General features: G+C 40.0%; 1 protein-coding gene across 2 annotated transcripts in view; it reads right to left on the bottom strand.

The window, feature by feature from the left end:
• Myo1d (myosin ID) overlaps positions 1–13585 on the bottom strand; it is a 307808-nt gene that overhangs the window by 169552 nt on the left and 124671 nt on the right. For both annotated transcript variants that reach the window (XM_031353808.1, XM_031353809.1), the window contains exons 14-15: positions 13236–13368; positions 3440–3606 (exon numbers count right to left, since the gene is read on the bottom strand). In XM_031353808.1, coding sequence (XP_031209668.1) covers positions 3440–3606; positions 13236–13368 — 300 coding nt within the window. The remainder of the gene's footprint in view (positions 1–3439; positions 3607–13235; positions 13369–13585) is intronic.

The raw sequence follows: 13585 nt of genomic DNA on the forward strand, positions 1-13585 counted from the left end.
TGGTAGTGAGAAAGCAGAAACAGGCAGGAAGTGAAGCTTCAAAACTTCCTGCATCTGACACGCCATATTTTCTGACTGCACCCCACTGTCACAGGCAAAATGTGCTCCCATCTCAGGCTGATATAGCTTCCATTCAAGTATGGGATTTTACTCTGTTTTGCCACCTTGTGGATGCTCTTACTACTCTAGACCCCTCTCGCATATGCCATGGGATGTCCTCTGTTCTTAATCAGCCCCATCCTTCTGCAGCTGCTGTGTTCATTTTTCTCTGTTCCCAGTGCACAGAAAACTCTCCTAGGCTGTGACAGTTACAGACTCACTTCCTTTCCTGTCCTGCTCAAATCAGGCTCTGCCCTCTCCTTTGACTTTTGTGTTGATAAAGTTTATTGCCAAGCTTCTAACTTCTGCGTGGTTGTGTAACAACATTTTATATGATGGCACAAGTTTCTTTCTGAAATGCCATCACCTGTGGGGTTCTGTGACACAACCCCTCTCTAGTTTTCCTTCTGTCTCAGGGGTTATTCCTTTTCTTCTCTTGTTGGTTCCTTACTGTTGGACCATGAATCTAAATACCACTCCAGACCTCCTCCTCGTCTCTACCCAGTCCTGGACTTATATCTGCATCCTAAAGACGACAATCTCTCTTATCTGAAGCCCAGTTTCCTCTCAGAACTCCCAAGTATGCATGCCCAAGAACCCAATGTTTCCACTTAAATGTTTAGAAGGCATTTAAAAATTAACAGAGCAAGAGAATAACATGTGTGTTCATGGGTGCAGACACATGTGTATGGAGGTGTGAGGGCACATATGTGTACCCATGTGTAGAGGCCAGAGGACAATTTTGAGTGTGACTCATCAGCAAAATATCTACTTTACTCTGACACAGGTTTCTTTCTTACTTGGAACTTGCCACACAGGTGAGGTCGGTAGGCCAGTGAGCCCCGGAGGCTGCATGTCTGCGCCTTTCCAGCACTGGGATTATACGTATGCTCCACCACACATGGCTTTTTGATGTGCTTCTGGGGAACAAACTCAGGCCCTCCTTGCAAACACTTTACCAACTTTTTGCCTAGCCCAAGCAAATAATCTTGATTTCTATCATTGTCTTGTTCTGTGCTTTCCTCTTAAAACTTGTTTCCTTGTGGTTATGTGTGTGTACATGTTCATATATGAGTGTGTGCAGGTGCACATGTATGTGTCGTACAGGTATGTGTAGGGACTAGCCATTAAGTGTCTTCTGCAATCACTCTAACTTATGTTGTTTTTTTTTCTTTTTGTTTCTTCTTCCCACCTTATTTAAGAAACAGTCTCTCACTGATTTGGACAGACTGGGTGGTCAGCAAACCCTTAGTGTACTCCTATTTCCATCTCTCCCACACTAGGATTATAGGTATGTACCTGGCTTTTTATGTGGGTGCTAGGATTCTGCTCTCATCTCTGCATGCTTCTGTGGGAAGCACTTTACTGAGACAACTCTCAAGCCACCTCAAACTTTTTCTATTCAGCATCATGTTTACCCAGATGCTCAAACCAAAAATCGACTTGTCACTTTCCTTTTTTGGGGGGGAGGGGAACATGTGATCACCATAGTGACATGAAGACATCTATAGGACATATTACTCAATGCTTAAAACTCACTAATTTCAACATTTCAATGCTTTGGTCTAATTACAAAGCTCAACACAAGTCAGGCTCTGTCTATTTCTCTGCTACTTACCAGATACTCAGCATCTTTAAATTCTACTGATCACATGATTCTTTTTTTTTTTGTTTTTTTGTTTTTGTTTTTTTGAGACAGGGTTTCTCTGTATTGCCCTGGCTGTCCTGGAACTCACTCTGTAGACCAGGCTGGCCTCGAACTCAGAAATCCACCTGCCTCTGCCTCCCAGTGCTGGGATTAAAGGCATGCGCCACCAACGCTCGGCGGATCACGTGATTCTTAACTTGCCACATTCTTTCTGCTGGTTGTTCCCTGTCTGACCTTCTCTCTTCTAACCTTTGTATAATTGGGTTCTTTCTGGAAGTGTTATCTCTTTAGAGGCTCCTCTGACCTCAAATATTAGAATTTTCTGCTTTAAGTTTTTACATTTATTTTTATGTTTTATTTGTGTTTATGTGTGCCTAGCTCAGCTGCCCAAGGAGGCCTAAAGAAGGTGCTGGATCTGTGGAGCTGAAGTTATAGGAGGTTATGTGCTACCCCCTGTCATGCTCAGTGTTCTATTGCTGTGAAGAGACACCATGGCCACAGCCACTCTTATAAAAATAATCATTTAATTGGGGCTTTTAAGCAAGCAGATATGGTGCTGGAGAAGTAGCTGTGAGCTCTGCATTTGGATCCACAGGCAGCAGGAAGAGAGAAAGACCCTGGGCCTGGCATGGGCTTTGGAAACCTCAAAGACCACTAACCCCAGTGACACACTTCCTCCAACAAGGCCACATCTACCCTAATAAGGCTATACCTATCCCAGCAAGGTTCCACCTCTCCCTCCTAATCCTTTCAAGTAGTACCATTCCCTAAGCATGCAAACATGCAAGCCTATGGGGGCCGTTCTTATTCAAACCATCACACCCACATAGGTCTTCTGGGAGAAAAGCAAGTTCACTTAAACACTGAGCCGCCTTTCCAGCCCCTGGTTTAAATCTTATATATTTATATGCCCACTTTGTGTGTGTGTGAGATCTATAGTTCAGAATGTTGGAAATGGTTATAGATATTTAAAATGATTAAACTAATGAAAATGAAAACATTTCCTTAGCTCCCAATTGCCAAGAGTCACTGTCATTATCATCCCTAAATCACAGCCACACCGTTTCCTACTTAGTGACTCCTACAGCTAGGAGCTGCTCTAAGTGCTTATGTCCTTCATCCCAGTCATCTAATGTCCTTCAAGGTGGTTACTACTTCATCCTCATTTCATATACAAGGAAACTGAGTCATGAAAAAGAGTCACATGACTAGAAAGTGGTAAATCCAAGATTCAGACCAGTTAGTCTAATTTTACAACCTCGGTGCTTAACTTAGAATGATGATAGCTCCTGCATCAGCAGCAATAGTAATAGTGAATACCTATTATGTGCCAGGGATTTGGACTTTTACTTAATTCTAACTATCACCACTCAGTGAAGTTTTAATATTCATTTTATAGATGCAGAAATAAGATAAAAGAAATGAAGCATCTAAGTGGGAAGGAAGTATTACAGTAGATTCCTGGGTAAGACTCCAAATCCATGTTCCTCACATTTCCATCAGAATGACTGAACTTTCTTCCATGGTTTATAAACTCAGGGACTCTGTGGATTCTGGAGAATAATTTCTCATATGTGCAATTTCCTTGACTTTTCTGTTCACTTAATAGATGTGTGCAGATGGCCTAATGTGGGCTGCTGTTTCATGGTTCTTCTGAGTGCTGTTGGGTTCTACTGTGTACTCCACCCTTACCTGTGAAGGAACTTCTCATAGGTCTGGCGGAAGGCAAAGCCTGCCCGGCGCACTCTCACATTCTCCAGTAGTCCCAGGTATTCTACCTGATGGCGGCAGCGCTCATCATCAAATATCTGTGGGGACTTCTTGTCGTTGGGCTTGATGCAACGTACATAGTATGGTTCCTAAAGAAATAGATAAGCAGTGACAGAACTCAGGCCCAGACAAGGGATGCCAGCGTGTCATCAGTATCAACTGTGCCAAACTAAGTTCAGTACCTCTGACCACTGGGGCATATACCTGTAAATGAAACATTCTCCCTTTCTGCCTCAATTCAAAGTAGTTCGCATGAAGCCACCAGTTTATACTTTAAGACTCATCAGAAACAGTAAAAAAGGGTTAAAGCTAAGGAGTAAATAATTAGGATGTGTAAACACTGACTTTTGTATATTTATAAATAGCTGAAGAAATCAATCAAAAGGAGAGAAGGCAGCAGCTGTGGTGAAGATTAACTGTGATGGAGAACATGACGTGATGGAGAAGGTCAGGCCTAGGAGCTGTACAGTGGCTCCCTACCTGTCAGCCATTGCCCGTATATTGTTATATCTTTGCCCTTGTTGCATTAATTTGTGCTTCTGAAAGACATGAAACTTTATGGGTAACAGAAATATTATAAAGCCATCAATTGGCATTAGAGATTCTATGAAAAAGCCCCACTAAAAATTCTCCCCTCTATGTCAATTACATTTTGTACCAGGCATTAGATCTCAACTCCTGTTAAATATAAAGCCATGTTTGGCATAGATCCTGGTACACCGAGGATAATGAATAAATTATCACTGGATGAATTTAAGAGGTCAAATATATCCTACTTGTAAGAATAGCGACTGTCTTTCTCTTCTCTGAATCCATTATCCATCAGACACACAGATGCACCCTAATTAAGATAGAGTTCTACATAGTTATATTAGGTAATTTTGGGCATCATGGAGGGCTTGAGATGGCAAAGAGTAGCAAATGATTTAAGAAGTGAGAGAGTTTTGAAGAATGTGAACTGATAATACCTAGAAAGGAAGCTATAATTATATATTTATTATGCTCCCACACCATAAAAATAAAGTTGTTTTCTTCCTTCTTTGCAAATCCTACTGCATTAGCTTCCTATTGTTGGTACAGCAGATTATGACAAATTTAGTGGCTTAAAATATTATTTTATTATCTCACAGCTGTTGAGGTTAGAAGTCTAAGGTGGGTTTCAACAGTGAAAGTCATGGTGATTTAGAGCTATTACTTTCAGGAGGACCTTGGAGATAGCTTGTTTATCTTCTCTGGTGTGATGGTAAATTGAGATTGTTAACTTGACTGGACTGAGATACATCTAGGAGATTAGTTAAGTGCACCTCTTCACTGTCTCTGAGAGTGCTCAGGGAGGATTAACAAAGGGAACTATGAGCAGTACAGCCTTAGAGGCTGGGGCTTGACTGGTATAAAGGGAAGGGGACTACCTACAGCACGTCACATCCTGGCTGCCACAATAGCAACTGCTCTGCTCTACCATGCTCTTTTTGTCACAATGGAAGGAAAGCCAAGAGTCAAAATACATTTTTCCCTTTTATTCTGTCACAACAATGAGACTCCATCTCTCACACAGCAATGGCTGAGTTCTCTCATGCCAGCTTTCTGCTTCTGACTCTCCCTTTTCCTACCAAAGGGCTAAGTGACTATATACCGAACCGACCCAGATGTTCTTGGATAATCGCTAACTTTAAGGACTGCTGGTAAGACCTTAATTTCACCTTTTCTGTGTAACACAGTTACGTGGATTCCTAAGTTAGGAATCTATGGAATAATAACAAGCAAAGTAAATATGGCATAATAAAAGGCATGGAGAGTAAATTATGCAGCCAATGATTTAATTGGTCATGCCTATACAATAAATCTCTGATTAACAACTCACAACACTTGGGCTTGGAGGATGTATTGATGTACTGGGTGAATGGTACCCTCTTACTCCTTGGGGACAGAAAGCCACTGTACTTGGATCCTACTTCCAGCCTTTGTCAGCCTATTTTTCTTTTCATCTGGCTGTTTGTATCCTTCATAATAAAACTGTTACCACAGGGATAGAATTTATACAGTTCTGTGAATCATTCTAACAAGTTATTAAATGTAAAGAACAACCAAGAAAACTTCAAAAATTGTATCCAAGCCATACAGAAGTGGGTTCCAGAGACCTTACTTGAAGATGGCATTTGAAATCAACATCAATCTTATTAGCAACTTTGCCCTTTAACTTGTTGGACCAGATGACAATTTGGCTAGTAGTGTCAGAGGGAAATGAATTACAAGATACCTAGAAGTTATCAAGGTTGGTGCTACCTGGTAGGGCCACTATTCTGTCTAGCATACCTGTCTTTATTTTGGTCTTGTCATCTATAGAAGAGTGACATGACCATGATATTTGTAGCATAAACCACTAAGAGGTAGGAGTCTCTTAATCTGGACTGGCTTTGTGACTTGCTTTACCAATACAACACATCAGAAGTGATACTAAGGGACATTGGGAGATGTATCCATGAGAGACACTGCCTCTCTAGCATGTAAAGAAGCCAAACACTGCATGAATAAGATACCCAATCTTGACTAGTCAGGCCATAGTCATTTACTCATTAGACTGCCTATCCCTGACATCCTGACCTTGACTTGTTGAGTCCAGCAGAATTACCCAGCCAACTCATTGAATCATGGGGAATAATGAGATGTGGTTCTATTAAGCACTATATTTCAGAGTAATCTGTTATGCATCAAGAGATAACTGACAACAGGCTTGGTGGCCCATGTCTTTAATCCCAGCACTCAGGAAGCAGACGCTGGTAGATCTTTCTGAGTTTGAAGGCAGCTTGGTCTACATAGTGAGTTTCAGGCCAGCCAAACTAGATAGTGAGTCCCAGTCTCAAAAAACAAACAAACAAACAAACACATTGGTATGCTATCCAATTCTGAAATATCAATACTTATATTTTAAATATGTTTGTATATTTAAGCAGAGGATGATGATTATTATGTTTACATAGAATCCTACTTTTAAAAGCAGTTGTAGGGCTGGGGAGATGGCTCAGCGGGTAAGAGCACCAACTGCTCTTCCGAAGGTCCTGAGTTCGGATCCCAGCAACCACATGGTGGCTCACAACCACCCATATTGGACGCCCTCTTCTGGTGTGTCTGAAGACAGCTAGACAGCTACAGTGAATTGGGCCAGAGGGAGCAGGGCCAGCAGAGGTCCTGAGTTCAACAGCAGCCACACACATGATGGCTCATGGCCATCTGTACAGCTACAGTGTACTCATACACATAAATAAAATAAATTAAAAAAAAAAAAAGAAAACAAGCAAGTTTTTTTTTTTTAAAAAAAAAGCAGTTGTAGTTGGTAAAATTTGTAATAGTTTTTACATAAAGTACTGATGAACTTTGAAAAGACTTAATGCCATGGGGAAGGAAGAGAGGTCACTAGTCAGTGATGGTCTTTGGTGAGCTTTTTTGCATTGAAGATCTCACTGCTTGGGGAATAAACCTAGACAAGTGGCACCAAGCACAATAAGTATCAAAGTGCTTTTTAGATCTCTAGCATGTTCTGGTGCTGATGCAACACTACATAGAATCAGCATATCTGCATTAGTTATTATGCTATTATAGTGGGACTATTTCCTCTTTAATGCCAGACTGACCACATGTAGAATCACCTAGGATACTGACGTAGTATACTTCTGTGTGTCTGAAGGGACGGTTTTGAAAAGAGTTAATGGTAAGAATTACAGTTCTGCAAATCATTATGGTAAGAGCTGGCTGGAATGTGGGCAGTATCATTACATTGGCTGGGGCTCTGGGTAGAATAAAAGGGGAAAAGGAGATTGAGACCGGAGTATCAACATTCGTCTTCCCTCTCTGCCTCTGGCTCTCCATGATGTAAACTATTCTGCAGTACCAATCCTTTACCACCAAGATGGACGGAATCTTCAAAAACAACAAGCCCAAATAAAGTTTTCTTCATTACATTGCTTCTGTTGGGTATTCTGCAGGCATGTGCTACACACACACACACACACACACATACACACACACACACACACACATACACCTTCATGTACACAGAGTCAGTGAAATAAAGAAATAATTCTCTAAGAGCTAAAAAGAGACCGTACAAACACTAGTCAAAACAGAAATTTGCATAGCTGTAATATTTACACAAAGTAGGCTTAAAGATAAAAACGAGGAGGAAAGGAAGGGATATTTCCAACAGACAAGTGGATCAACCAACAAAAAGATGTGATCGTTCTAACTTAAAGGAATACAAAATATTCAAAGCAAAGACTGACAGTGCACAAGGTACATGAGGAGAGGGAGGTAAAGTTAGAGTCAATAACTCACCTTTCAACCCAACAAAGAAATTAGTAGTGATACTGTACAGTTGGACAATCTAATAGCCAAACTTGACCTACTGGGACTTGCACAGAATACTGAATAAAAGCTATCTTTAAATACAAACAAAACACACATGAAGGTGAATTTAATGAATTTCTAAGGATAAGAATCACACTGAGGATATTCTCTGGTGAAATGCTAAAGTTAGACATCAAGAGGAACAGAGATAATTGGGAAACCTTTATGCTTGGGAATTAAGAAACATACTACTGAATAACTCAGAGGTCAGAATTATGAGGTGAATTAGGAAATACTTTGAACTGCATATAGATGCAGTGACGTGGACTCAGCAATCAGTGCAGGAATCATGTGAGGCTGTATCTGAGACTTTATTGAACAGGTAAGTGGAATCATACCAGCACTGAGCAACAGCACACAGGAAACAGAAACACCACCACGAGACACCAACAACCAACCAACAAGTGGGGAAGCCCTTTCCTCCTGCCTAGTGATGTAAGCCACTGAATAAAGAATCTAGTGGGAATACTTTTTCTATATTTAATCAGCACTCTGTCTCAGCTTATAAATGCCACCTCCTCTCTCACTTATAAATACCAAGACTGACTCAGCCTAAGCAATCCTAAATTTGACAAACTCGGTGTTGTATAAAGGCTAAACTGCTGGAGTTCATAGTGATCTCATTCTCTTAACCTGTCTCCCTAGGTTTTATGTGGAAAATATAATTTGTAGAAGTACGCCAAATGGTGCATGCATCAGCTAGAAGTTAATGCACTTATGTATACATCTATTTGATCTGTTTTGCACACTGACAAACAGTCAAGGCATGATCAAATTCATTTAAGTTATTAAATGAATTTGAACACATCGGTAGCATTTTACAGCGCCATCAAGATGTATATAAAGTAAGATCTATCCTCTGCATTTAAATATATTCTAGAACCTAGAATCTAGGTGGAGAGAGAAGATAGTACACTTGAAACACTGTGGAGAAATGTGCCATGGAGTTCCACTTCTGGGAAATTGACTAGGTAGTACTCATCAGCTTTCCAATGAAAACCTGAAAGGCAGGGGAGAAAAGCTAGGGAAAGGCCTCTTCCACACACTACTGTAAGGTAGTAAGGAAAGGTTTGGCCCAGACCAGAAGCCAACAAGCAGATGCCAGGCTGCTTCTGGATCCTGGTGGAGATCTTTAACTACTTGTTAGTGAGCTTCCAATATTGGTAAACACTCAGTTTCTCTTTTCAGCAAGAGTCTTTCTTATGCCTTCATTTATGGAAAGGACATTCTTTGGGTATGGAATTCTCGTTAAGTCCTTTTCACTCTGCCTGATTATTATTCTTTCAAAGCTAATCTACCTTTTCTCTGGCTGCTTTTAAGAGACTTGTCTCTGAAGCAGGTGTGGTGGTGCTCGTATATAATCCCTGCACTTGGGAGACAGGAAGATGAGGAATGCCAGCTTATTCTCAGCAGCAGAGAGCTCCAGGATAGCCCAAGCCTGCTACCCACACAACAAAAGCAATCAAGATGCTTTGTCTTCTGAGGCTCTGCACTTCACTCCGTGTCACATCAGTTTTCCTTTAACTTTCCCGGCTTGGGGTCTACTTGGCTTCCTGGCTTGCTTAGAGTGTGGTGTCTTATAACATTCTTAGAATTCTTGGGCAAATTTCTTCAAGTGTTGCTCTGTGTTCCTCCCCTTCTGTGCATCTGAATATGTGCATGCTAGATGTGTTCATTATTTTATGGCTCTAAGTGTAATTCTAGATAATTTTTAACTTTTTAATTTCCACTAATATTTTTCTGTCCAGCTTTATTTCTGTCACTTATCTAGTTACTTGTTCTTTCTCATATTTCTAGGCTCTTCAGTAAACATTTTGAATTTTGTTACGTGTGTGCACATGCATATATGTATGCATGCATTCATGCAAGCAAACATGTAAAGACCAGAGGTTGATGTAGGATGTCGTCCTTAATAATTTCTTAATGTTATTTTGTGAGACAGTCTTTCATGGGACCTGGATCTTACTTTCAGTAAGAATGGCTGCATGCAAGCCCCTGAGATGTTTGTCTCTGCTCTCTAGCATTGGGTTGACAAACATGCACCACCATGCTCAGCTTTGATACGGGTGTTCGGTTCAGAACTAAGATCCTCATGCTTGAGTCCAGTGAGCCATTTCCCCAGCTGTGGATTCTATCTGGGATTGTTCTAGAATCAGGAGTTGTCACCTGGGCCTGTTGTTTATTCCCACTCTAGCATATGATATCTTAAAGTTACTTAAAAAAAAAAACCTTCATTATTTTTACTTTTAAGATTTATTTACTTTATGTATTAAGAGTATTTTGCCTGAATGTACACATGTGGACCACATGTGTGCTTGGTGCCCACAGGAGCCAGAAGAGAGTGTCGGTTTCTTTGGAGCTGGAATAACCCATGGTTGTGAGTCACTGGGAATTGAACCTAGGTCCTCTGGAAGAGCAACAAATACTCTAAATTGCCGAGCCTTCTCTCCAGAGGATAGCACCACATCCTACCCGCTGTAGGCACTCTTCACAGTGAGCTCCTATTTTCTTTGTTGGAAGTCTTTAAGATCTGTTATGAAGGTGATATCCTCAAAAAAAAAAAAAAATGTGTTTTCTTCTTTCAGAAGTTTAGGGCAATACAAGACCTGGACTCCCTTAAACTAAACTGCTGGGTTAAAGCTTTTTAAGCCTTCTCAGGTAGTGTGAACATGGGCTGCGAATCTCATTAAAGTTGGTTTATAACTACATATTCTCAAAAAAGACTCCAACACCTGACACCCTTTGGCTAAGTGTCAAAGACCAAGATAGGCAGTTTCCTCACTGACAATGGAGGATTATTTCTAGTTCACTCTAGATTTGGGGGATATAAGTCTTTGTAGGGGTGTGTGTAGATTATCAGTTTAATTTGGGCAAGCCTGAGGTTCCAGTTCAAGGACATAGACTGGAATGCTGACTCAGCACCCTCAGGTGAGAAGGCGGCTCTAAGGCTGCCCTTCCACTTAGTTGATCTCTATATTTACACAGCCCCTCGTTTACTATCTCTTAAGTTTACTAGTTCCTGGTTGGCATCAGAAAGTTGATTTTTTAAAAAAATCATTTACTTAATACTTGTGTTGTTTCAGGTATCTTTAGTAGGCACTGTATTTATTATGCTACTAGAAAAGGCAACGTTCATACATTCTTTTAGGATCTTTTGTCTGTGTTCTCATATTCAACCAACCTCTTATTTTCTCATACTAACCTTGTATTGTTGTAACAAAAGTCCCATAAAATGAATGGCCTCTCTTCACACCACCCATACAGTTGACAGGTGCTGTGTATGAAAGTTTGTAAACTGTATCTGTGAAATCATCAGACCTGATGTTCTTGGAGAAGTTGGAGGACAGTAGACTTCTGATTAGTGATTCAGAATCGTTAAGGTTACTGTTTTATTCTCACTTTCTATTCATCTTAAATCAATTTTAACATGTTTCTAGCAAACTAAATTCTAAAATGTGTTAGCAGCCAGTTATTCAAAACACACTGACCTCCAGTATCAGAGGCTATAATGGCCTTCCATTCAACCTATTGATCTTTTCTTTTTTTAAATCAGTTTTATTAGAGGTTTTGTCTATTTATTGTTTTTTTGTTGTTGTTGTTGTTTCTCCATTAGGGTTAATTTCTGCTATTAAAATTATTTTCTTCTCTTCTGAGTTTCTCTTCTGGGTCTTTCAGTTGAACCTACCTACAGCTATGTTTGTTGCTTTATAAAGGTGTACCAAATGTTGACACCCTATAAATGTTGTCAATGCATTGTCAAGCAGTCCCAGATTTTTATAATTTTGTTGTGATATCCTCCTAAGTCTGTGACTTATTTAGGAAGGCATCTTATTTTTAGAGTTTGCAAGCACATTTAAATAGCTTCCTTGAGGATGGAGAATGGAACTGTCTATCTAGTCTTCAAAATAGTTACATCATTGTGGCCCAGCATGTGGTCAATTCTTGCAAAAGGTTCCATTTATACTTGAAAGGAATGCATACTTCCTACTTACTGGGTACAGGGTTGTTTTGATGTATTAGAAAAGGTTGGAATTAGGTTTTCATAGTTTCCTGTATTTGAGACAGTCTCCCTATGTAGCCAAGTCTGACCTGGAACTTGCTGTGCAGCCTAAGCAAGCCTTACATTGTCAGTCTCCCTGAGATGACAGATATATATTTATCCACTTTTGAGAACAGTGATTCTTTCTCTAGTTAAATGAGTCAATGCCCTCCACAGCACTCAGTTCTTTCCTGCATTGCATGCCTTCTTTCTAGGTTCATTTCTTTACTGGATGCAGCAGATTAAAGATGACATAGAGTATAGAGATGGGAGACTCTCGGTGTGGACGGCATTCTAGCCTTCATGCCCGTTCTTCTGTCTTCCTGGAAATTTAATTATACAAGAGGAGGGACTGAGCTTATTCACTATCAGCTGAGGCCAAGGAATGATGGTGGGAACCACAGAAAGCTGCTGAATAGATGTACCCTTGTGGTATTTGCCTACTGTAGTCATGGTGAAGTACAGATGCAAATTAATTTTTTTTTACAAGGGAAATAGATTTTTAAAAAGATAACAATAAAGAAGAAAACATACAATAAAATTACCAGAAGAAAAAGATATAAAGGAGCTAAAAATAACGAGTCCTAGAAGGCTGCTAATTTATCAAACCTGTCAAGAACAGCAGTTAGGAACAGAAATCTGTTCTTTAAGGGAAGGGAAGATAAAAGCTGTATTTAAAAATAAAATGGAAAAATAACCAGACCCAACTTATCAGACAACACTACAATCAAGGCAACAGCAAAAATTAGAAATAACTGTCATGAATCATTTGTATAATCCAACCATTTAAAGTAATGTGAGGATAATACTTAGGAGCTACATTCTTGTTTAAATTCCTTCTGGCCACTTGCTATTCACACACAACACATGGACGGATGGTGCGCGACCATAGCTACATTCAGCTATTTCCACCTCTCGTCCCTCCCTCTCTGGCCATGTCCTACTTTCCAGCACAGCTTCAGTTTATCTTTCCAGATACAGTACGTCATACATCTAGTTGAAACCACAATGGCAGTTTCCCCTTGACTTTAATGGTAGAATAAAAAGTTTGAATTTAAAAAAGGAATTCATCTGGGATACAATTTTTTAGTCAAGTATTTTTTTTTTTAAAAATCAGGAATAAAAAGTTTATTGTTCACTTTGAATATATACTGTTCAACTTAATTAAGGATAATGACCTAAAAAGTAAATCACACATGTGTTCTCCAATGTATGTTAAAAGTATGTTAAGAGGGAATCTATGGATTATAAAGGACATTTAGAAAGGAAAATAATTACCTTTGAAGCAAGGTTGTCTACCAAAGCAATCATAGAATTCTTAAACAAGGTGGCAGCGGTGAGAGGCCTCTTGGTCACCTCTGTAATGCTCAGCTTGCCTTCAGGCCACATATTCTTCAGCACAGGATTTGAGCTGAGAAACAGAGAAGGAATGAGTCAAAGCTGCATTTAAATAAGGGGAATAAAAAAGGCAATCTGTGCTGTCAAGTGAGTCCTAGAATCACGGTGCACTGCACATGGGATTCACAAAGCCCAACTGGGAAAACTGTTGCATTAGAAAACTATGGGGCTGGTGAGATGGCTCAGCGGGGAAGAGCACCGACTGCTCTTCGGAAGGTCATGAGTTCAAA

This window comes from Mastomys coucha, unplaced genomic scaffold (assembly GCF_008632895.1).
Source record: "Mastomys coucha isolate ucsf_1 unplaced genomic scaffold, UCSF_Mcou_1 pScaffold5, whole genome shotgun sequence".
Lineage (NCBI taxonomy): Eukaryota > Metazoa > Chordata > Mammalia > Rodentia > Muridae > Mastomys > Mastomys coucha.